Source organism: Giraffa tippelskirchi, chromosome 2 (assembly GCF_054371585.1).
Source record: "Giraffa tippelskirchi isolate mGirTip1 chromosome 2, T2T-mGirTip1v1.2.pri, whole genome shotgun sequence".
NCBI lineage: Eukaryota > Metazoa > Chordata > Mammalia > Artiodactyla > Giraffidae > Giraffa > Giraffa tippelskirchi.
The window spans coordinates 36,584,063-36,608,191 of record NC_137276.1 but is presented as its reverse complement, the minus strand read 5'-3'; the positions used below and the strand labels follow the sequence as shown (position 1 = coordinate 36,608,191).

The window sequence follows — 24,129 nt, the reverse complement described above, 5'->3', positions numbered from 1 at the left end:
AGTTGTTTGGCAACTTCTTGTGTAGTTGCAAAAGGATCAGCTTTGATGATTGCTCTAACTTGGTTGTTGCCAGCTTCTGATGGCCGGCCACTACGCTCCTCATCTTCAAGACTCTCGTCTCCTTAGCAAAACTTCTTGAACCACCACTGCACTGTAGTTCTTGGGCCAAATGCATTGTTGATGTTTTGAGTTGTCCCCGCTGGTTTATGACCCAGACCCATTTTGAACGCAAATAAAAAAATTACTCAAATTAGCTTTTTGTCTAACATCATTTCTCTAGTCTAAATATAAAATAACCAGCAAGTAGTGAGTCATTAGCAAAAAAACATAAAACAAGGAATGTGCATTAAAATGATGTATAACATAACCACATTTATTTAAGAATGTATTCCACTATCAAATGGCAAAGTTCAACAATGAAAAACTGCAATTACTTTTGAACCAATCTAATAATAGTAAGTGAGAAGTATAAAATGATAGCCTTTAAAAAAATCTGACAAGAGTCCTGGCTGTGTAAGTCAAGCTGAAGGCTGCTTGATTAAACATTCCCATCTTCTGGACCACAGGAGCCTTCTCTCTTTCATGGCATTTGTTGATATTTTCTGTTTTTCAATGTTTCCTTCTGACAAAGCTCTGTGTGATGCCTTGGGTTGGCAACACATAACTGTCACTGCATATTGGACCAGCTGCATCATCAGTGGCTCATTCTATCTTCAGGCTGTAAAAGGGGAGAGATGGGGGCTCTCAGTGAAACTTCCTATGAGTCTAAGTTGTTTTCTCTGTAGCGACTTCCAGTGCTTCACAGGTTTTTGGAAGCCATTCAGATGAAAGCGTGTTTCCAGTATAGCAGGAAAATATGATACTGTTAACAGTATTCATGGTTGGCAAGACAGTTCCTGGGACTGCGGAAACTGATGGCATCTGGATGGTAATGAAACAAAAGGGAAATTGAATAGACTACTTTCTTAGTTGTCACAAATCATTAACTTTATATTTTCTGTGGAGGTTGTTTGCTTACTGTTCCAGCAAAGTATCAACCATACACTAAATAAATGTTTATCAGGTCCTCCTATATATCCAGTACTGGCCTTGTCCAATGAACAGAAATGAACAGGACATCTTGCCAGCCATTTTATTGATCAGCAAATTTAGTTTCCAAGTAAGCCTGTTTTGTTTCACTGTCAGAGCTCTATAGTGGATTCAAACTCAATGTATGATTTCATCAGGATATTCATGTTTGAAGATGAGTGCTATTACATAATCATAAAATAAAATCACTGTGTATCCTGAGCAGCCATGACCACTGACTGTTGGCTTCTGATCCCTTTGTAAAGAGATCCTTAGGATATGGAGCTGGGCATCAACTCTAAGGATATGCCTATTCATGTTTTACCTGGCCAGTGAAAGCGTGATCGGAACATACTTTGCAAAACTGTTTTTTCTTCAAAAAATGAATACTTAACAGAAATGCTTTGAATTATTCTTGAGACTGTAAGAATGGGGATTTTATCAGAGATTAGCTCTTAGAGTTTGGGAAGCCACTTAAATCTAAAGGTTTCACCAAACTTCCAAAAGTAGATTTTAAAATTTGAAATAGCTCCCTACTGACCCCTTCTAAATAATTCCTTTCATGTCAAGAAGTGACTTCAAACACTCTAAATCTCAGACTGTTACCTACTCTCAGAATAGCAGCATGACCTCTATACACATATTATAGTCCTTACACTGTGACTTGGAAAACATGCTAATCTCTCTGTCAGTCTCCAGATAGGTTTCAGACCTCTTAATGGCTAGGAAATCATATTGATACAGTTGTTGAGGGAAATGTCATCCATGTCTTGGACTGTTGGTAATTATGTAGATAAAATCACCTTAACCCTTTCTCCCCATATCTCCTCCCTAGCTAGAACTTCAATTTCAATATTTAGTCAAACACATCAGTATTGATTCTCCTTTGTTATCTCTGGTTTGAAGCAACCATCTTCTTTTCTCAGTGGTATTTTAACAAAAGGCTACTCTTGACCTTTCTTCAGCTTGATCACTAATCCTTTGTAACAGATATCCTCCTGACACTATCTCATAAAGCACCTAGATGTTCTACTATAGCTATTTCTGTGCCCACCTCACACCCCTTTTTTGGGAAGTTACTCTGTGAGTCACCATTTTGACTACTTCAGACAACATTACCACTGAAGAAATAGTGATCCTTCTCAAGGTCCTTGAGTACATCAAGTAACTTTCCAAAGAAAGAGATACCTTCACTAGCTTTTCTTTATTCTGATTCTTTTTCTCTTACTCACCAACTGAAGTCTTTAATAAAAGCTTTTCTTCCAGGTGGATATTGAATGGCTGAAATAGCAGAACCACTGATTGGGGCAGCTGGAGGTGGCTCACTTGGGAGGACAGTGTGATCAACAATGCCCAGGCTGTGATAAGGAATATTCGGGTCAGAATGTAGTGGCAGCAGATTTGACCTTACTTCCTTGAAATTTTCCCTCTTGGCTTTTGCAGTGCTATTCTTTCTAAGTTTTACTTCTCAGTCTCCTTTTCTTGTACCACGATGTATTTTTTCAGCAAATATCAACAGATTTTTTTGTTGCTGTGTGCCAGGCAGTGTGCAGGACCCTGGGGAAGTAGGGATGAATTAAGATAGACATTGGCCCTCCTTTTATGGACCTCAGGAGTTCAGGAGATTAGTACTGAACAGTAATTACAAGTTTTAATAAGTACCAGAGGATACTGTGAATAGCAAAGACAAAAACCCCTGTGTTTTTTTCTGGAGCTTGAGTTCTAACGGAGGAGAGGGGGAAACCAACTGAATTGATTGTATGACTGTCCAGAATGGACTGCTTTTGATAGAATGATCAGGGATGGCCTCTTTAAGGTGGAGACATTAGACAGTGAATAGAAATGCAAAGAACGAGGGAGGAGGAGGCCAAGCAGACAGGCAGCATATACTAAAGTAAGGTTGGCACACTTGATGAACCAAAAGAAAGCTGGATCATAGTTCAGAAAGGGAAAAGTGGTTTGAAATGAAGTTAGAGAAGTAGGTAATGGCCAGTTCAGGCAGCAGGCCTTGTAGGCGATGGTAGCATGATTGAATTTTCTTCTGAGAGTGTCAGTGGGAAGCCAATGAATTACTTTAAATGAGGCTATGATATGAAGATTGTTTTTAAAAGATCGGTGGGGACAGTGAAAGTGTGAGGCCCAATTAAGGAGACTTTTGCAGTGGTTCAGGCTGGAGACAGTGGCGGGGGGGAGGGGGTTGGGCAGTGTCAGTGGAATGAAGAGAAGTTAGGGAACGTGTTGAGTTTGGGATGCCTTCAGAATACTTAGGTAGAGATATGTCTAGTAAACAGTCTGGAATTCAAGTGAAAAATCTAGACTGGAGATTTCAATTTGCAGGTTGTGTATCTAGGTGGTATTTAAAGCCATAGGAGAAGGTGAGGGGAAAAGAGGAAAGAGAACTGAGTCTTGAGGAATCCCAGCATTTAAAAATCAGGTGGAATAAGCAAGAAGCCCCCAAGGAGATAGGACACGTCCGAAACTTGAATTTCTCATCTTCTGCCACAGAACTCTTTAGTCTGTAACCTTCCTGTCTCAGTTGATGCTAACCCCACTCCTCCATTCCTTAGTCCAAAAACCTTGGAGTCAGCCGTGACTCCTCCCTTGCCCCCACCTTCTCTTAACCTCCTCTCCCTCTCACCCTTATCCTCACCCCACATCCAATCTGAGAGCAAACTATGGTGGCTCTACCTTCCTAGTACCCAGAATCTGCCACTTAATATTCTGACAGGTGTCACCACATTATGGTCCAAACTACTGTGAGCTTTCATTGGTTTCTAACCTAAACCCCCTTAAATCTTGTCTCAACCCGACAGCCAGAGGGTACTTTTCAGATACGTCATATCATGTAATTTACCAATTCAGAATCCTATGGTGACACTCCATTTTCCTCACAGTAAAAAAGCCAGAATTCTTACAGTGGTCCTCAAGCCTCTGTAGCTGGTCCTCATTACTTCTAACCTCACCTCCTATTCTGCTACCCCTTTCTCATTCACCTCCAGTTATTCCAGCCTTCTCACTGTTGGTCAGTAGGGCTAGTTCTCTCTCCTTCAACTCTTGGGTCAAATGTCACCATCTCAGCAAGGCCTCTGGTGACCTCACTGTTCTACTTCATGACTCCCTCCATATACACACTCTGATCACTTTTTTTTTTTCCTGGATCTTCGTTGCTGCTCGGGCCTTTGTTTAGTTGTGATACTCAGGTTTCTTTTTTTTTCCATGCTTCTTATTGCGGTGACTATTTGCAGAGCACAGGCTCTAGGGCCCTTGGGCTTCAATAGTTGCAGCTTTTGTGCTCTAGGGCACAGGCTCAGTAGTTGTGGTGCATGGGCTTAGTTGCTCCACAGCATTTGGGGACCTTCTGGATCAGGGATTGAACTCTTGTCTTCTGCATTGGCAGTCTGATTCTTTACCACTGAGCCGCGATGGAATCCCCGATCACTTCTTATTCTCCTCTTTTCCTAATTACCTTCTAACATACTTACTTTGTGCATTTGTTGTTCATCTCCTCCACCTCCATGGAAGTTCCTCAAAGGCAGATATTTCATCTGTTTTGTACACTAGTAAGTCAGAGGCACCCCAAAAGGTGTCATCACATGGTTGATTCCGTGATCATTTGGTTTCTTTTTTTTGTTTAAGTCTTTATTGAATTTGTCCCAGTATTGTTTTTATTTTTCATCTTGTTTTGTTTGGCTTCAGGACTTGTGGGATCTTAGCTCCCCAGCCAGGGATCAGACTTGCATCCCCTGCATTGGAAAGCGAAGTCTTAACCACTGGACCACCAGGGAAATCCCTCCCTGATCATTTGTTAAATGAACAGATGAGGCAAGAAAAAACCAGAAAGGTGTGATGTCATGGAAACTCAGAGATATTTTTCACAAGAGAGGGATTAGTCAATTGTCGAGTTCATTGCCGAATGTTTCTGAGAGATCTAGTCAAATGAGAACAGATATGTGTCCTTTGGGTTTGGCAACATGGAGGTTTTAGGTGGCCTCAATGAAAGCAGTCATAAAGAAGAAGCCAGACTGGATTTGGAAGAGGAGTAAATGTGAGATAGAGAATTGGGGACAGTCCCTAGGGTTTCCCTGGTGGTTCAGATGGTAAAAAAGCATCTGCCAACAATGCGGGAGACCTGGGTTCGATCCTTGGGTCGGGAAGATCCCCTGGAGAAGGAAATGGCAACCCACTCCAGTATTCTTGCCTGGAAAATCCCATGGATGGAGGAGCCTGGTAGGCTACAGTCCATGGGGACCCAAAGAGTTGGATACAACTGAGCGACTTCACTTTCACTTTCCTAGAGGTTTGAATATTCAGCGGAGCAGAGAAATGGACATGTGAATTCAAGGAGAATATTTTTAATAAAATGGAACATATAGAACATGTTTACATACTGTTGGGAATGATCTGGTGGAGAGATTGATGTGGATGGGAATACCTTGAGAAGATGAGAAACGACTTGAGAAGGTGAGAAAGTGTAAGATGAGAAAGGATTTTGATAAGAAACATACTTTGAAGCGAACAGAAAACTAGTGCTCTCTAGTCAGCTTAATTTTCATGCATGGCTTCAAACACCATCTTTATGGTCAAGACTTCAAAATGTCAGTTGTTAGTTCATACTAATTTCCTTAGTTAGAAATACACAGAACCTTCTACTTATTGGACATTTGTTCCTCAAACGGATGTCCAACAGCATTTAAGCATTTCCAAAAACAAATAATCTTACCTTAGGAAACATCCTGTTTTCCTTTATATTTTGAATATCCGATTGTCATCTTCTTTCCTCAAATTAAAGAAGTTGCCAGATACTGTCAGTTTTCTCTTCTCTTTAGTTACTCCTGGCAACATTGTATGTGGTAGGAAAAGATTAGAAACAACCCAACTATTCATGAGAAAGGAACCAGTTTAATTCTGATTGTTGTTGTTCAGTCACCCAGCCATGTCCAATTCTTTGCAACACCAGGCCTCCCTGTCGCTCAGCATCACCCAAAGTTTGCCCAAGCTCATGTCCATTGCATCGGTGATGCCATCCAGCCAACCATCTCAACCTCTGACGCCCTCTTCTTTTTCTGCCCTCAATCTTTCCCAGCATCAGGGACTTTTCCAATGAGTCAGCTGTTCCCATCAGATGACCGAAGTACTGGAGTTTTCAGCTTCAACATCCGTCCTTCCAACGAGTATTCAGGGTTGATTTCCCTTAAGATTGGTTTTATCTCCTTGCTGTCCAAGGGACTCTGAGGCATCTTCTCCAGCACCACAGTTGGAAGGCATCAATTCTTTGGCACTCTGCCGCCTTTACTGTTCAACTCTCATAACCATGCGTGACCACGGGGAATACCATATCCTTGACTGTCCGGACCTTTGTTGGCAGAGTAATGTCTTTGCTTTTCAACACAGTGTCGAGGTTTGTCATAGCTTTCCTGCCAAGAGGCACATGTCTTCTGATTTCATGGCTGCAGTCACCATCCACAGTGATTTTAGAGCTCAAGAAGAGAAAATTTGTCACTGCTTCCATCTTTCCCCTCCTCTATTTGCTATGAAGTAATGGGACCATATGCCATGATCTTAGTTTTTTTAATATTTAGTTTTAAGCCGACTCTTTGACTCTCCTCCTTCACCCTCATCAAGAGGCTCTTTAGTTGCTTTTCGCTTTCTGCCATTAGAGTGGTATCATCCACATACCTGAGGTTGTTGATGCTTCTCCCGCCTGTCTTGATTCCAGCTTGTAACGCATCCAGCCTGGCATTTCACATGATGTGTTCAGCATATCGATTAAACAAACAGAGTGACAGCAGACAGCTCTGTCATACTCCTTTTAAAATCTTGAACCAGTCAGTTGTTCCATATAGGGTTCTAACTGTTGCTTCTTGACTCACATACAGGTTTCTCAGGAGACAGATGAGATGGTCTGGTATTCCTATCTCTTTAAGAGCTTTCCACAGTTTATTACACAGTCAAGGGCTTTGGTGTAGTCGGTGACATAGAGGTAGATTTTTTTCTGGAAATTCCCTAGCTTTCTCTGTGATCCAGTGAATGTTGGCAATTTGATCTCTGGTTCCTCTTCCTTTTCTAAACCCAGCGTGGACATCTGGAAGTTCTTGGTTTGCATAATGCTGAAGCCTAGCATGTAAGAGTTTAAGCATGACCTTGCTAACATGGAGGATGAGTGCAATTGTCTGATGGTGAGTGCATTCTTTGGTACTACCCTTGGGGAATTAGGATGAGGATTGACCTTTTCCAAGCCCATGGCCACTGCTGGGTCTTCCAGCAGTGGAGGTAATGAATAGATACAAGGGATAAGAACTTGTAGTAGTGTGCCTGAAGAACTATGGGTGGAGGTCCGTAATGCTGTTCAGGAGGCAGTGAACAAAACCATCCCAAAGAAAAAGATAAGCAAGAAGGCAAAGTGGCTCTCTGAGGAGGCCTTACAGATAGCTAAAGAAAGAAGAGAAGAGAAAAAAACAAGGGAGAAAGGGAAAGGTATATCCAGCTAAACACAGATTTCCAAAGAACAACATGGAGAGACAAGAAGGCCTTCTTCAGTGAACAGTGTATAAAACTAGAAGAAAACAACAGAAGAAGAAAGACTAGAGATCTCTTCAGGAAAATGGGAGATATCAAGGGAACATTTTGCCCAAAGATGGGCAAAATAAAGGATAGAAACAGTAGAGACCTAGTAGATGCTGAAGAGATCAAGAAGAGATGGAAAGAATACATGGAAGAACTGCACAAAAAAGATCTGAATGAACCAGATTACTACGATGGTGTGGTCAGCCACCCAGAGCAAGACATTCTGGACAGTGCATTTGAGTGGGCCTTAAGAAGCACTGCTGTTAATAGAGTGAATGGAGGCGATGGAATTCCAGTAGAACTCTTCAGAACCCTGAAGGATGATGCTATCAAGGTGTTGCATTCAATATGTCAGCAGATCTGGAAGAAGATTTATGAGAAAGGAACTAGTTTTAAAATTGATTGTTTTTTTGGTTCAGTTGCCCAGTCATATCTGACACTTTGCAACCCCATGGACTGCATCACGCCAGGCTTTCCTGTCCCTCACCGTCTCCCAGTTTGCCCAAGTTCATGTCCATTGCATTGGTGATGCCATCCAGCTGTCTCATCCTCTGATGCCCTAAAACTGGTTTAATTTTGATACTTGCAATCAGTAAAATGTGTGGCTATCAGAGTTGATTTGTAGGATATTATTAGCTTTTTTAAAAGGCAGATGCAAAACAAGGTTTTAAAATATATTTATTAGTAGGTAATTTGCTTGTCCTTCAGTGACCATTCATATTTTATAGCAGTGTTTTTCATACTGTTTGAGATGCCTCTGAAGTACAGGGATAATTTCATTTGGGTCTTTGTAAAGGAGAAGAAGGCAGGTTCAGCCTGAATAGTATTATTTTAAATTGAATTCAGTTAATTTGCAACTCTGTGAGTGCCAACTGTGTACCAGGCATTGGGTATTTTTGCAGCAAACAAGACACATATTGGAATTTTATATAAGATTTCATTAGGAAGTGTTAACTCAGAAAGGCTTATGCACCTCCATATTCACTGCAGCATTTTTTCTTTTTCTTCCTATTTTTTAAAATTGAAGTATAGTTAATTTACAGTGTTGTGCTAGTTTCTGGTGTACTGGACAGTGATTCGGTTTTGTGTGTGTGTGTATAAATTCTTTTTCGTACTGTTTTTCCATTATAATTTATTATAAGACATTGAATATAGTCCCTGTGCTATACAATAAGTCCCTGATAATTATCTATTTTATATATAGTAGTTTGTATCTGCTGATCCCAAGCTCCTAATTTATTGATCCCCTCAATTCCCTTTTGGTAACCATAAGTTGTTTTCTTTGTCTGTGAGTCTGTTTCTGTTTTGTAAATAAGTTCATTTGTATCATATTTTTGTTGTTGTTCAATCGCTAAGTTGTGTCCAATTCTTTGCAACCCTGGTGAACTGCATGGCACTCCAGACGCCTGTCTCTTCCACTATCATATCATGTTTTAGATAGAAGTGATACTTGATAATTGTCTTATCCATTCCTCTGTTGATGGACATTTAAGTTGCTTCCATGTCTTGGCTATTGTAAATAGTGCCATTGCAACATTATTTACAAAAACTAAGACATGGGGTAAAAACCTAAGTGCCTGTCAAGGTATGAATGGATAAAGAAATTGCAGTGTATATACACGATGGAATATAATTCAGCTGGAAAAAAAATATCTTGCTATTTGCAATAGCATGGATGGACTTTCAGGTTTTAAGCTATGTGAAGTTAAGTCCTGGGGATGAAGCATGAAGACTATAGTCAATATACAGCATGAAGACTGTAGTCAATAATACTGCATTATATATTTGAAAGTTGCTAAGAGAGTAGATCTTAAAAGTTCTCATCACAAGAAAAAATACCTATATGTGGTGGTAATGTTAACTAGATTTATTGTCTTCATTTTGCAGTATATACATGGAGAAGGAAATGGCAGCCCACTCCAGTACTCTTGCCTGGAGAATTCCGTGGACAGAGGAGCCTGGTGGGCTGCTGTCTATGGGGTTGCACAGAGTCAGACACGACTGAAGCGACTTAGCATGCATGCATGCAGTATATACAAATCATATCATTATGTTATACACCTGAAACTAATATAACCTTGTATGTTAATTATGTCTCAGTTTTTTTTTCTAGGCAAAAAAAGATTTCCTTTTAGTCTATTGCCTGAAAGCAGCTTGAGAAACACTGTAGTCTGTAGGACAAAATCCAGATACCATCTTAGTGTGGCTGAAAAGATTCTTCCTTTTCTGACTTCTGCCTACTTGGGCATTCTGTGTCCTAGCTACTATGAATGATTTGCTTTTTCACGCTTGTGTACATTTTGTTTCTTCTGCTTGAATTGCCGTGCTCTTTCCTTGTTGAGCTTCTTCCCACTCCCTCTTTTCTCCTAACCTCTATTCTCTTCTCGCCTTTCTTCTCTCCTCATTCTCCTAGTGATCTTTTCGTTTTTAATGTAAGCCTTCAGCTCAAGTGTCATCACTGGACTCTTCTGTGGGATTGTCTTTCCTGTTCTCTGCTTTCCACTAATTTAGATAGACTCTTCTTTGAGCTCTAGTAGCATTTTATATATACCTCTTATGAGTTATAGTATAATGAAATTACTAGTTCTAATTGTTTTTCCACATCCTAAATTGTAAGCTCTGAGGATAGGAAGAATCAAAGATTGAGAATAGGGGGAATCAAAGATACCCATGTCTCTGACATAGAGCTTGGCAATATTTAGACAAAACAAAACAGTTAATCTCTTCAGTCATCTAACTCTTCCCTCAGCTACAGCCAGGCCAGTCCCAGATGTACCCCTTGGAAAGATTAGATGTGTTTGCTTTCTCATTCAACTCCATTTTGGTCTTAGAAGGACTGCATTCAGGCTTGATGGTTATAAGAATATTCTGGTAAAATTTCAGATGCGTGAAAAGATCTCTCTCCCAATACTCGTATATACCTTCCCATCTGCTTTAACATTTATCTGAAGTCCTTTTCCTTGAACAATTAATTGTAAAAAGATTTTAGTTGCTATTACATGGAAATACTAAGAGATTGAAACTCATTGGTACTAAACCTGTAAACCAATATGAATTAGTTGTCAGACTTTTTTGCGTTGCTTGTTCCGTGGGCAGTCGCAACAGAACTATGGGACCTGGGTTTTTAAAGGAGGCCTCCTCCTACGCAGAGTTGCTTGTGTTGTGCAAGTGGCAGAGTAGGCGCTCCTTCGAAGATACCTCATGTCACACTTTTGCCTAGTATCACCTCTTTTTGTCTTCAGTACAAACTTTCTGTTGCTTTCTCATGGTCCCCCAATTCAGTAGAAACATTTTATGAGATGGGATGTGGGAAAGGGAGTCTCGCAAGAGTTGGTTAGTATATACTTTGAATGCCTGAAAATGTATGCATACAAAGTATACAGAACTCATTATTTGCAGTTAGGAATGCTGTTGTAGAGTGGGAAACATTTGAACTTCGGGCTTTCAGTCACTAATTACATAACCTTCCAATGAGGTTAGTAGTAGTACTGCCTAATGCATCAGAGAGACCCTTTGGCTTTCTCATTAAGAATAGTTAGTGATGTATTTCATCAATAAATTTTTGTGTCTGTTAATGTTTTGCATCCAAAAACACTTTAGTATGACATGTACTTATTGCTTCTATCTTAATATATTTTCTTTGGAGAACTTATATGTGGATAATTTATTTTCTTTTAGGTTTTGGTCGGAAAGATGTAGTTGAATATTTGCTTCAGAATGGTGCAAACGTCCAAGCACGTGATGATGGGGGGCTTATTCCTCTTCATAATGCATGCTCTTTTGGTCATGCTGAAGTGGTCAATCTCCTTTTGAGACATGGTGCGGACCCAAATGCTCGTGATAATTGGAATTATACTCCTCTCCATGAAGCTGCAATTAAAGGAAAGATTGATGTTTGCATCGGTAAGACTGTTTACATTCCAGAATTTTTCAGAAATAGTTTGTAACTATTCTGAATCTAAATTGAATTTATTTGTTAATGTCATCAAATTTTGCCAGACTGAATTTAAATATTTAAGAACACTTAATGATTAACCTAGTCACTGTTTACTGAGTGTTTTTTTGAACATGGTACTAAGCTTAAAATTTTTAGATGATAGAGTAGTACAGAATTTCTCTTCTCTGGAAATGTGGATTCTCTTGGGACTAATAGCCACAAAGAACCAGATGAAGGCATGGTGGAAGTGAACAGAGAGTGTTGGAGGATAATGGTGCAGTGAATGGGCTGGAGTTGAGTCACTCCTTTATAAGTCTTCCTAGGAAGTATTGGGGAGAAAAGTTGAAAAGGGAAGTGTATTGACTACTTTATAAGGAGCTTTGAATTCCAGGTTAAGAAGCTTTATATTATTGTGTGGATAGTGTGGAATCATTGATAACTTTTAAGGAGGGGACAATGTGATGAGAGCAGTATATTTAGAAAGAGTGATTTGGTAGAGGGCTGAGTGAAATGCATGACGTTAGGGAGACTAGTTAGGAAGCTGTAGAATAACGTAAATGAAGAACGATGAAGGCATGAACTAGGATGGTTGTAGGAGAGTAGAAATGGCAGCATAAGTAAAGAAGTGTTTGGAGAAAAAATTGTCAGTCATATAGGATACCTTAATGAAATAGGATTTGCCTAACAGGTTAATCACTGACAGAAAGTTAATGTGAGAAGGCTGCTTATTTGAGCCTAAAGAGTCAGAGATTTTGGACTGTGCTACCTTACTTCTATTTCCTGATGCAAAACAGGGACATTTTAAATCCTTGAGACAGATAGAAAGCCAGTTCCGTGCACTAGGAAAAGTCTAGGGAACCTATTTTGTTCTCTCTCCCCTCCAACCCAACTTCAAATCACTTTATATGAAAGTCATGAGCTTAGTTTGAATTAGGTTAGGTAATTTATAAAGATAAGAAAAAGATTACCTAGTAATGTCTGTCCAGTTCTCCTTTCCTATGTGTTTCCTTTTTTGGTTTGTTTTTATCTTTTGTGTTATCTGTCCTCTGCTCAGAATCCTTTTCTGTTATGTGAGTTTCAGGCCTATTAATAATTAGTTTTAATAACGTAGAGTTTTTCAAATACAGTTACGTTTCTGCACTGTCTAGTATGGGCTTCCCAGGTGGCACTAGTGGTAAAGAACCTGCTTGCCAGTGCAGAAGACATAAGAGATGCAGATTTGATTGCTGGGTCGGGAAGATCCCCTGGAGGAGGGCGTGGCAACCCACTCCAGTATTCCTGCCTGGAGAATCCCATGGACAGAGGAGCTTGGAGGGCTATAGTCCATAAGGTCGCGAAGAGTCAGACGTGACTGAGCGACTTAGCACTCACGGACACACGTCCAGTGTGGTAGTTGAAATCTTGTAATGTGGCTAGTTCAAATTGAGATGTACTATAAGGGAAAAATACATACCAGATTTCAAAGACTTTGTATGAATAAAAGGAATACAAAGTTACCTCAATTTTGTATGGATTGCAGTGTAAATGTACATATTGAAATAGCAATATTTGGGGTATATTGGCTTAAATAAGACATGTTAAAATTATCCTCTTTTTGTTTTTATAATCTGGATGCTAGAAAATTATAAATTACATATGTGGCTCACATTTTATTTCTGTTGGACATTACTGTTAGAGATAGGAGTACAGTGGAATGAACAGGAGTTGAGCTTTCCTTTCTGCATGTATTTGCCTGTCTTTCCCCAGCTCTTTTTATAGAGTATGCTGGAGTATCTTTATATAATCAAATAACATTATGTACACAGTAGAGCACACCTCTTCTCTCTTTAACGTGTTTTGAGTTATAAAGTGGCAAGTTTTGATTGGGGATTCGTTAACCCTGCAGAGTAGTTTTCTCTTTCCCTCCCTCCCTTGCTCATTTCTTTCCTGTCTCTCTCCTTTTCTTCGTTCTTTCGTTCTCAAATTCCACAAATCCCTATTCTTGGGCTATTCATAGCTTTAGAAATTTCATTTTTGTTATTATGAGTAATCTTTCTGACTTAGGCAGTGTTCATTTGGTATGAGAAAACAAAACAAGCTTTCAAGTAAACTTGCCTTTTAATTCTTTATCTGTCCTTGGTCATTTGTTTAACAGAGGAAAATCTGACATTAAACTCAGCAGACAGATATTTAATGTGTCTTAATACATTAAATAATGGAATATTTTATGTAGTCTTATGTTTAAAATACAGCATTTATCTTCTATCAGGATATATAAAGTCTTAAAATAACTTTGAGACATCTTAGGACTTCCCTGGTGGGAACCAAAATTCTTGAGAAAATGATTTACTAAAATCATATTGTCAGAATTACCATTTTGAAAGATAGTGTTTCTATTTTGCAGTGCTCTTACAGCATGGAGCTGAGCCAACCATTCGAAATACAGATGGAAGGACAGCATTGGATTTAGCAGACCCGTCTGCCAAAGCAGTGCTGATTGGTAAGTCTGCCAGCTCTCTTTGGGTATTCCGGGAACAGTATAACACATGAGCTTCCTAGATAGACATTCAGTTTCTTGCAGTTAATGATCTCGATTAGATGTTTAAAATAGTATCAGTTCAGTTGCTATTCTTTTCTATATCTGAATAGTTGACATTTGATTCTTGTCTAAGAAAAATAAAGCTTTTTTTTTTTAATTAGCTTTTAAATTTGTGGTTACTACCTTTACTGGGGCCAAAGATGGTAGATATTGTGTGTTATTAACCATTCTCTTTTTCAAACAAGATTCTGGGCTCACCAATTTTAGAACCTTGAAGAATGGCAGTTATTGTATTCTACTGAGACATATTGATGTCCTGGGAACCTGTTAAGATATATAAGACTGTCGTCCCCTGGATTAGGTTTATTTTCGACTGTCAAGCATTTTTGAGTAGTAATGTGGGCTTCCCTGGTGGCTCAGATGGTAAAGAATCTGCCTGCAATGCCAGAGACCCAGGTTCGATTCCTGGGTCAGGAAGATCTGGAGAAGGGAATAGCAACCCACCCCAGTATTTTTGCCTAAAGAATTCCATGGACAGAGGAGCCTGATGGGCTACAGTCCATGGGGTCGCAACGAGTTGGACACAACTAAGGAACTAACACTTTCACCTTTTTTTTATCTACTTCACACATTTCTCCCTTAACAGAGATTTCCTCTGAAGCAGCTCTCTGCCATATTATTTTTTGGATTCTTATTTACTGTGTGATCACATTAAAATTATGTCTAATAGTCAAGAGCCTGAGGGGCTCTGCTGTAAGCTTTTGTGCTTGGGCTTTGTGCTATTTCTTTTGGTATTACTGAGAAAATTTAGACTAGTCCCCCCAAAAAGTTCTAGAAAAGTGAGCTATTACTGTAACTAACAATTCAATGTGTATTTCTTCCTTCTCTGTTCCATGCTATTCCCTATTTGCCTTTTTTTTTTTTTTTTTAATCTTGGGGCACAAAAAAATCCTTGCACAGCAATCAGTATACAATTCATATTGTGGACACCAGTTTGGGTTTTGTTTAAGTGAATAAATAAACAATATTATGTTAATTTAAATTATATTGATTTTAAAGTTTTTGCTTGTTTTTATTGGTAAATATAAAAGCTGTAGGCATAGAGAGTTTATATTTAGTCCTGATTTTAATTATATTTATAAATTTCTGTGATACTGTTACATTTTTATATGGATTTTGTTCTGTTTTGATTTTGAATGAAATTGTGGAGGCATTTTGTCTGTTAAATAATACTGGTTTCAGGAAATTTGAGGGGTAAAAAGAAAAGGAAACTTTTACCCACAGCCAATCCCCTAAGAGACAGTTTGCTAAAATTTTGATTTATTTCCTTCTTGGCTTTGCTCTTACTGTGTATATTGTTTTCATATAGTTGTAGTCATGTTTCATTATATAACATTGAATCCTTTTTCTTCACTTTCATAGCAAAGGTATTCCATGTTCTTCATATAAATATTTTGACACTGCAGTGTATTCTGTTGATTAACCATTTTCCATTTACTGGAATTTATTTCCAAATTTTTGGACTTTAAACATAGGTCAGTGAGCATCTTTATGCATAAAACTGATACTACTTTTGTAATTAATTTTTAAAAAATTTCTGCTCTACTTCTGATTCACAGGTGAATATAAGAAGGATGAACTCTTGGAAAGTGCCAGGTGTGTTACAAATATGTACCATAAATATTTTACCATACAATTTTAATTATTTTATTTTACAATAAGCAAACTCCAAAAGAAAATGAATTTTTAATGGTCACATACATGTCTCCAAATAGGATCTGATGAAGAAAACAAATTGCTAATACATTTTTTTGTATGCTAGGAGTGGCAATGAGGAAAAAATGATGGCTCTGCTTACACCATTAAATGTCAACTGCCATGCAAGTGATGGCAGAAAGGTACTTCCTTTTGCAACTAAGTTTTGTGTAACATGAAATTGTGTTTGTCTTTTAACTTAAAACATTTGCTGAAAATGCTCCTTTTAAGCAATAATTTGGGTTAATTCTTAATCTTAGTAAAACTTTGTTAATAATAAATGTTTAGTTAGCTTCCTGTTTGCAATAGTAACCTTATAAACTTGTATACTGTGCTTTGGTATATATGTTGCATTTTGTAAAACCAAATTATTACTATCATTTAGATAGTAATAAGTTATAAAGTAACATACTTTTTCTCAATATCTGATTTTATTTTTGGATTTTTACCTTTTTATGTATATTTTTTAGCTATTGAATTTCACTGATTTGTCTGTTTAATATTTCAGTCAACTCCATTGCATTTGGCAGCAGGTTACAACAGAGTAAAGATTGTACAGCTGTTGTTGCAACATGGAGCTGATGTTCATGCTAAAGATAAAGGGTAAATCAAGCATTTGAACAAAAATGAGAATTTTTAAAATGTTTCTGTCCTCATGATAATCTCTGTAATCTTGTAAGAATCATATTTTTTACTAAACAGCATAAAACATTTATTGAGCTTTTCTAATATGCAGATTGCTCTGAGAGAACAGGGAATTATAAACCATTAAGGCCAGCACCCATAGAGCTTATACTATGTTTTATGAGGCATGAAAAGACACCTAACAATATAAGTTCTCGAGTAAAAGTGTGAGGTGATAAATAGAAAGGGCTAGTACTTATAGGAGTTTTTAGGAGAGAATGCTCAGTGCTGGGTACAGTGGTTGAGAAATCTTTCCGTGGAAGGTGATACTTGACCTGGACTCAGTTCAAGAAAGCAGAGAGTTTAGGAAACATCACTGTGTAAGAGAATTGAAGGATCTTAAGCAAGGGGAATGATTCTTCTAAAAGAGGAGTTTTGAGAAATGCACTCTGGCAGCAATGTGTTGAATAGATTGAAGAAAGAGACTAGAGGCAAAAAGAACATGAGAGTGAGCATTGTAGGGGTTCAGGCATAATGAGATCTGCAGTGGTGGTGGAGGAAATGGAAATGAAAAGAAGGCAGAGATGCAGGAGATATTACAGTGTAAGAATGTGTAAGACTTGTTGAATGTCTGGATGTGATGAGATACAATAAATGAGACTTACACTTCATATTCTGAAGCCCAATGCATGAGACCCAATGGTACACATAATGAAATCCAGGAAAGTTGTTTGTGGGGGAAACCATTGAGTTCACTTTTAGAAGTCTTGGTTTTATGAGATGATGATGGAGACTCAGGTGCCGTTAGCTAGTAGATAGGGCTCAGGTAAGAAATCATATAATCAAAATAGTGACGAAAGCTGTGAGACTTGATGGAGAGTTCTGATAGAATCAGAAAGACTTAGCAGTGAGTGGCCATCTCTTAACAGAGGACATCGTAGTGATGTTTGTGGTGATTAGTGAGTGATTCCCAAGATGGAGCGACTTAAAGATAACGTCAGAATTTTAAGGTTCTACTGTACCTTCCTGTTCAGAAAATTCTTCCTCTATTGCCATCATGAAGGGATTGGGTTTATGTTAAGGAATATAGCAGTTTACCTTACAGAATCTTTAAAAGAAAAAGTTTCAAAGAAGACCCAGTGTTTGAGCTCTGAGTTTGGAAAAGATACAGAAGTCAGTGAAAGTCGCTCAGTCATGTCCTCTACTGTTTGCGACCCCATGGACTATACAGTCCTTGGAATTCTCTAAGCCAGAATACTGGAGTCGGTAGCCTTTCCCTTTTCCAGGGGATCTTCCCAGCCCAGGGATTGAACCCAGGTCTCCCACATTGCAGGCAGATTCTTTACCAGCTGAGCCACAAGGGAATCCCAAAAGGTGACATAAGCTATTAGCTATTTAAATATAAGTATATAAGCTAAAGCTTAGGGAATCTGTAATAACGCAGGGTTTTTCCCCTTCTCATTGTAGTGATCTGGTGCCCCTGCACAATGCCTGTTCCTATGGTCATTATGAAGTAACTGAACTTCTGGTCAAGGTTAGTTCTTGTATACTTTTCTTACAGTGTGTGTATGTTTTTCTTTGTGTTTTTAGTGCTTGTTAGATATAGAGGAAGTATTTATAATCATTATAAAATGTGGATTATTGATAGGTCATCTGACTGCTTTGAGATTTTTAAACACGAAGATTTTTTTATATAAAGTAGCTTTCCTGTTTCGTGAATGTCAGACCAAGTGATTCTTTAATTTGTAACTAAAAGTGTAGTTCATAGTTCTTGAAAATATCAGCAATTTTTAGTGAACCATATATTATTACAACCACTAGTTAGATTTGCAAGGCCTGCCTAGGTGGGTTGAAACAGGCTTACTTGGTAAGCTTCACTTCTTCCAGTATAGTAGGCAGAACGATGGGCGGCTATTGTTTAATGGACAGGTTCCTGGAACTGGCAAAAAACTTCTTGTTTTGCTCCCTGTTGGATGAGAATAGAGGCTACATATTCTTTTTGAGAGTGGATTTAAGGATGTTACTCACACCCATTTCTTTTTGTCCCCTAATCTCTACATGTGTATTTGATCACATTCTTTAGTCTTCTCTCTGCACCCATTCTGCCTTTGAAACTTTTCCTCATTCTGTCAGCAGCTGTCATGGGAAGGACCTTTGTTTGCAACACCTCTATGCTTCCTCTTGGGCATGTGCTACCACTAAATATATTTTCCCACAGAAACAACTTGATTATAGTAACTAGATACTCTTAAGTGGTCCATAAGCCTTTATAAATGTGACCATAATATTATTTTACATTTAATAGTAATGCTTTTGCTTATTGTAAAACTAAATCGAATTCAACAGAATATTTGGAATGTTATTCTGGATAAGAATGAAGCATCAGATACATTGCAGGTCTACCACTTTGCATGTGGATTCTTTACCAGCTGAGCCCCCAGAGAAGCCCGATGGCCTCATGGATATATACATTTGTCAAAACTCATCAAACTGTATACTTAAGAACTATGTATTTTGCCATATATAAATTATATCTCAGAAAAGGAAAAAACAGTTCTTATTAAATCTGAAGTTTCATTTGTAACTGTTTTTTAACAATGAAAGAGTTAAATAGGCACTTGTGGATAGGCTTAGCAACTAGTGACTTTTTCTGTGGGGGAGAAATGTATTCTCTTTCTGAAGTAACTGGTTTGAAAAGTAACCTTTGGGGACATAACCTTTTTAAGCTTGCATGATGTAAATTACACAGTACTAATATTCTAAGTTCTCTTAAAAGTTGAGCACTAAATATATGCTTTACCCACCCCACCACCAGCATGGTGCCTGCGTAAATGCAATGGACTTGTGGCAGTTCACTCCTCTCCATGAGGCTGCTTCCAAGAACAGGGTTGAAGTGTGTTCTCTTCTCCTGAGTTATGGTGCAGATCCAACACTGCTGAATTGTCACAATAAAAGTGCTATAGACTTGGCTCCCACACCACAGTTAAAAGAAAGGCTAGCATGTAAGTATAAAATGATGAATGTTCAGCTAAACTCTTATACCAGTAACCTAAAATTTTTTATTTCTTGGGTTTTTTGGGGAGGGGGGAATTTTTAAATCATAGGCTATTTTCCTTAGCCATGGGTATCTATTGTTGTTCATACTAGCATATTTAATCATTTACTCTTAAGAGGCTATGAAAGGAAAGCATATTTGTATTTGCTTTTTTCAAGGCAAATACTTTTTGTGTTAGTCTTACAGATGATAGGCTTTTGGAAAGAGAGAATTTGAGTTTTGTTCCTATCTTTGATGTGACTTTCTTGTTATCTGTCATGAAGTTTTTAGGTGTTACTTGTAGGATTTCTGTCTTGTAAACATAGTCCCCAGAATGTACCATCTAATATTCTTTGATATCTGGACAATTCTGTGCTTTTCTGTCTATAACTGAAGTAGAGATAGTGGTGAGAAATAGCCACCTATTTCAGGTATATATTACTATACATGAATGGGAAACTTGTGTTAAACTGGAATTATTCTGGAATAATAAAGGATAATGGGTGGTTTCATAAGACTGATGAATAAAAGAGAGGAATCTTGAGAAAATGCCTCATTTCTAAGTGGCTCTTAGAAATATCCAGCTTGTCTAATCCCCAGTGTGTGAGCATAACCATCTGCTATTGCTATAATGTTAATATGGGGACTATGATCACCTTTTCTTTTATTTCTTTACTGAGAAAAGTTCTATACTTTTGGAAAATTCTCACAACTCTGTTCTGGGAATATATTGCAATAATCCATATACCAGACCAAAATAGACTTTGAATTGGCCATTTCATTACTCACGGGAATTACTCATTGGCCAATTCATTACTCATGGGAATGAATTGAGTCATAACCAAGGGGCACTGGAGTACCACTATCTCCCTTTCCAAGGGTTATATTTGGAGACTCTCTTTCGCGCTTCAGTCTGGCTACTTTGTTAGATAATTTTGAAAATAAGTTCAAGAAAAATACTATGTCTGTTTTACAAGGTAAGTTCCATAAATTTGATAATTCTTACGCCAGTTTAAATGCTTCTTCTTCATCTAGATGAATTTAAAGGCCACTCCTTGCTTCAGGCTGCACGGGAAGCTGATGTTACACGAATCAAAAAACATCTCTCTCTGGAAATGGTGAATTTTAAGCATCCTCAAACACATGAAACAGCATTGGTAATGTTTAAGATTTAAGTCTTTAAAATGAAATAGCCAAAAACATTCTAAGTTAATCATAATGCCCTGCTTCTTTTGGTGATACCGGATAACTGACATAATGTCCTACTTTTAATAATAGTATTGTTCTAAAAATCTGTGCTTTCTAAGAATTAGTGCCTCTGGATATATAAAGAAAATATTTCAAACAATACAGAAAAACAGACAACCTCATCCCCTCAAAAGTCAATACTGTTGTTCATTTGTGCATCCTTCTAGACAAAAATTTTAACGTGTACTGGCATACATTGTATGTGATTTTTCTATTATAATCTTATATCTCATTTGCTTTTTTTTATTATAAAAAGCATAAGTGTTTATGATTGAAAATTTGGAACTCACTGAAAAGTTAATTTTGCCGTCAACATAAAAACTACTTGGTTTTCCTTTTGTTATTGTAATTTTTTTTTTCAAAATTATATCTGAGTCTGTATATGTCCCCTTTATACTTGTCAATAAAGTGTCTGTGTGAGTAGAGGCAGTTTCCCTGATGGAGGTAATGTCAGCTCTGTGGTTCTGTAACAAAGTAGATGAGAACTGGGAAGTGTATGGAAAAGCAGTAAGAAAAAAAATGGAACTGACTAAAGATAAGTGTTAGAAGATCAGGAGGAGAGTGTGGTAATCAGAGGCTACCTTAGAAGGAGAAATTTAAAAGGAGCAAAGCTTGGTGAGTCACAGAATGTACTTTCAATGAGGGAAGATGACAATAAGTAAGTTAATGTCTTTGGGGAAGATTTAATTGTAGCCTTCCTTACTTTTTATGGCCAGTGTTCATCCTTATGCCATGATATAGGGCATGAAGTTTATGTAGGAACCTATCTATAAAGCGTTTTAGGCCTTTTTGCTACTTTACAAAAAAAAAATCCATGTTAAAAAAAAACAGCATAGCTGCAGACTGATAAGAAATGCCAGTGCAAAATTTAAATCATAACAGCATCAAGATGGTACAGGGAAATTTTCCAGTCTGAAGAATTAATTCTACATCTTGTTTCCCCTTAAGCATTCTACTATTAAACTGCTCATTTTTGTGATTAGCCTTAGAATACAAGGAATTAACTGTTCGTAGACATTGTATTGTAGAGGCAGTGTCTTCTGAGTTTCGAGGTCCCAGGCCCTGCCGGTAAAAGGAAGGGAGAAAGGGTGCAATTTGCAATGGATGAGCTCAAGAATTCCTGAATATAAACTATTTTCCATTCTCTGTGCCATCCTGATGGATGTCCTGGGATGATTATTCAAAACATACCAAAAGAGCTGTATTCACCAATTAGAAATGATTTTATTAAGGGCAAAGGAATGAGTTTGGTGACAGCAACAGTATCAAAATGAATCTGAAGCAAAGCCATGAAGATCAAATAAGCTTTATAATTAACAACAAGTTAAAATCAGACACATTTTCATGTATACTGTGTTTAGATGTATGTGCAGGTTACCTTGACAGTTATCCAGAAGTTTTATTCCATGAATTCTCAGGTTTCAGTTTTAACTTAACATTCATACATTGATTAAGTCATTCGCTCACTGACATTTATTGAACACTTGTTGTGTATGAGTATAATCTTGGATGTTGGGGAGATAAAGATCTGGGGCATGACCATGACTGGCGAATCCCTACCTGCTGTCTCCCTTCCTCCTTGATGCATCATAGACATAGATCCTGAAGCCTCCAGCTCAGACTGTGTCATTTTCCACCACCAATTTTACCAAACAGGTAATCCAAGGTCCTTATTCTGCTAGAGCAACTCATTGAGAAAGAAAGAAATACCACCTACTTTGTCAGCTATTCCATCAGTGTTTTTACCAAGCAGAATCCAGAGCTGACACGCTGTGCTATTTCTTCATTAAAGACATCCCGACCTTTGGAGTATTTTATTAACCTTTAAAAAATAACATAAACACCATGCTCTTTGGGAACAGTTTTGAAAGGACTGTTGATCACAGTTTAAGGTTTTCATCACAGCAGTGGTAGCTTTTGCAGAGATGTAGGGCAACTATAAAGCTTGGTCAAAATATTAATAACGTATCACCTGGTAAATAGGATTTTCAGGCCCTGTCAGAATTTGGTAATCATTGCGCATTCTATCCAATAGAAAGTCTTTGAAGAGCAAAGTTAAGTCAGAAGTGAAACAAAGACGTGAAATAACTAACATCTTGATTATTTTTGGTTGGAAACACGAATATTCTTAAAAATCAGTTGTATAGTCCTTGATTAATGCTGCAATTTAAATTATCTAGCATTGTGCTGCCGCATCTCCATATCCCAAAAGAAAGCAAATATGTGAACTGTTGCTAAGAAAAGGAGCCAACATCAATGAAAAGACTAAAGAGTAAGTTTGCTTTTAATAATTAAAAATTATTGACTCGCTTGTTTTTTGGAAAATACATTCATTGTCCGGCTGACTTTTTCTCTTTAAGATTCTTGACTCCTCTGCACGTGGCTTCTGAGAAAGCTCATAACGATGTTGTCGAAGTAGTAGTGAAACATGAAGCAAAGGTATACTTCATTTTTGGTAATTTTTGGTAATCCAGTGAGTTGTTTCTGATTTTGTAGATGAAATGCCTGATTTCCTAAACTATTTACTCTCTCCTAAGTATTAGTTTTTCCCTCAAAATAGTTCTGCAGATGCTTTTTCTGTATCTTTGCTAGAAAATCTGTGGATTTACTCAAAGGAACATTATTCCTGTATATCCTTCCTTCACCCTTCCTGTTAACCACACCCCACTGGTCAAGTTATTCTTTTTCTAACAGTACACTCTTAAGAGTATCCCCAGCCAGACATATTTATTCTGGAATTCTCTTCTGGTGTCTTCTGTTCCTTGCTTACCATGATAACTCCTATTATTTACCCCAGGCACAATCTCTCTTACTCTCTGTTATTTCTGCCAGAGAACATGGAACAGAAGGAAATAAATAATTTAAATAAGTTGACTAAAAAGAGAGCTCCTCACATTGTGAAGCTGCTGTTCTGTAGTTGGCACTTGTACAAAAAGCATTTTTTAAAAAGTCAGTCGCAAAAGTCATTCATTCCAGAGCATTCGGGAGAGAAATGTTTTCTTTATAAGAGTTATACTTTTTATTAGGAGAATATTGTTTTTCTATTTATAGAAATGGTATACTTAAGTTTAAAGTCAAGTTGATTTCACTGTGTTGGACACCGTAAGCTTAGATAATATCATATATCAGCTATACCTCCAAAAAAAGTCAAGTAGACTTAAAGAAAATAAAGCATTTTATTCATGGAATAGTTAGGTTTTCATCAAGGCTAAAAGTCATCATTTCTTACCCAGGAACTTTAAAAAAAATTTCTCAATAAACAATACACATAGCATTCCAGATTATAAGAGATAACAGTCATTTAATTCAACAGTTTTCACAGTTTTCTTAGCCACAGATCCTTGTCTTCTTCAAACAAAGTCTTGGTTGAAATACATTATA

At 37.7% G+C, this 24,129-nt stretch overlaps 1 protein-coding gene across 6 annotated transcripts in view; it reads left to right on the top strand.

Annotated features, from left to right (window-relative positions):
* Positions 1 to 24,129, top strand: part of TNKS2 (tankyrase 2) — a 62,235-nt gene that overhangs the window by 5,645 nt on the left and 32,461 nt on the right. For 3 of the 6 annotated variants that reach the window (XM_081554979.1, XM_081554958.1, XM_081554947.1), the window contains exons 2-11: positions 11,311 to 11,535; positions 13,953 to 14,048; positions 15,707 to 15,743; positions 15,910 to 15,985; positions 16,351 to 16,445; positions 17,934 to 18,000; positions 19,282 to 19,468; positions 20,536 to 20,657; positions 22,929 to 23,020; positions 23,109 to 23,187. In XM_081554979.1, coding sequence (XP_081411105.1) covers positions 11,311 to 11,535; positions 13,953 to 14,048; positions 15,707 to 15,743; positions 15,910 to 15,985; positions 16,351 to 16,445; positions 17,934 to 18,000; positions 19,282 to 19,468; positions 20,536 to 20,657; positions 22,929 to 23,020; positions 23,109 to 23,187 — 1,076 coding nt within the window. Of the gene's footprint in view, positions 1 to 5,363; positions 5,530 to 11,310; positions 11,536 to 13,952; positions 14,049 to 15,706; positions 15,744 to 15,909; positions 15,986 to 16,350; positions 16,446 to 17,933; positions 18,001 to 19,281; positions 19,469 to 20,535; positions 20,658 to 22,928; positions 23,021 to 23,108; positions 23,188 to 24,129 lie in introns of those variants that run through there. The other 3 variants (XM_081554989.1, XM_081554968.1, XM_081554999.1) reach the window with 2 other exon arrangements.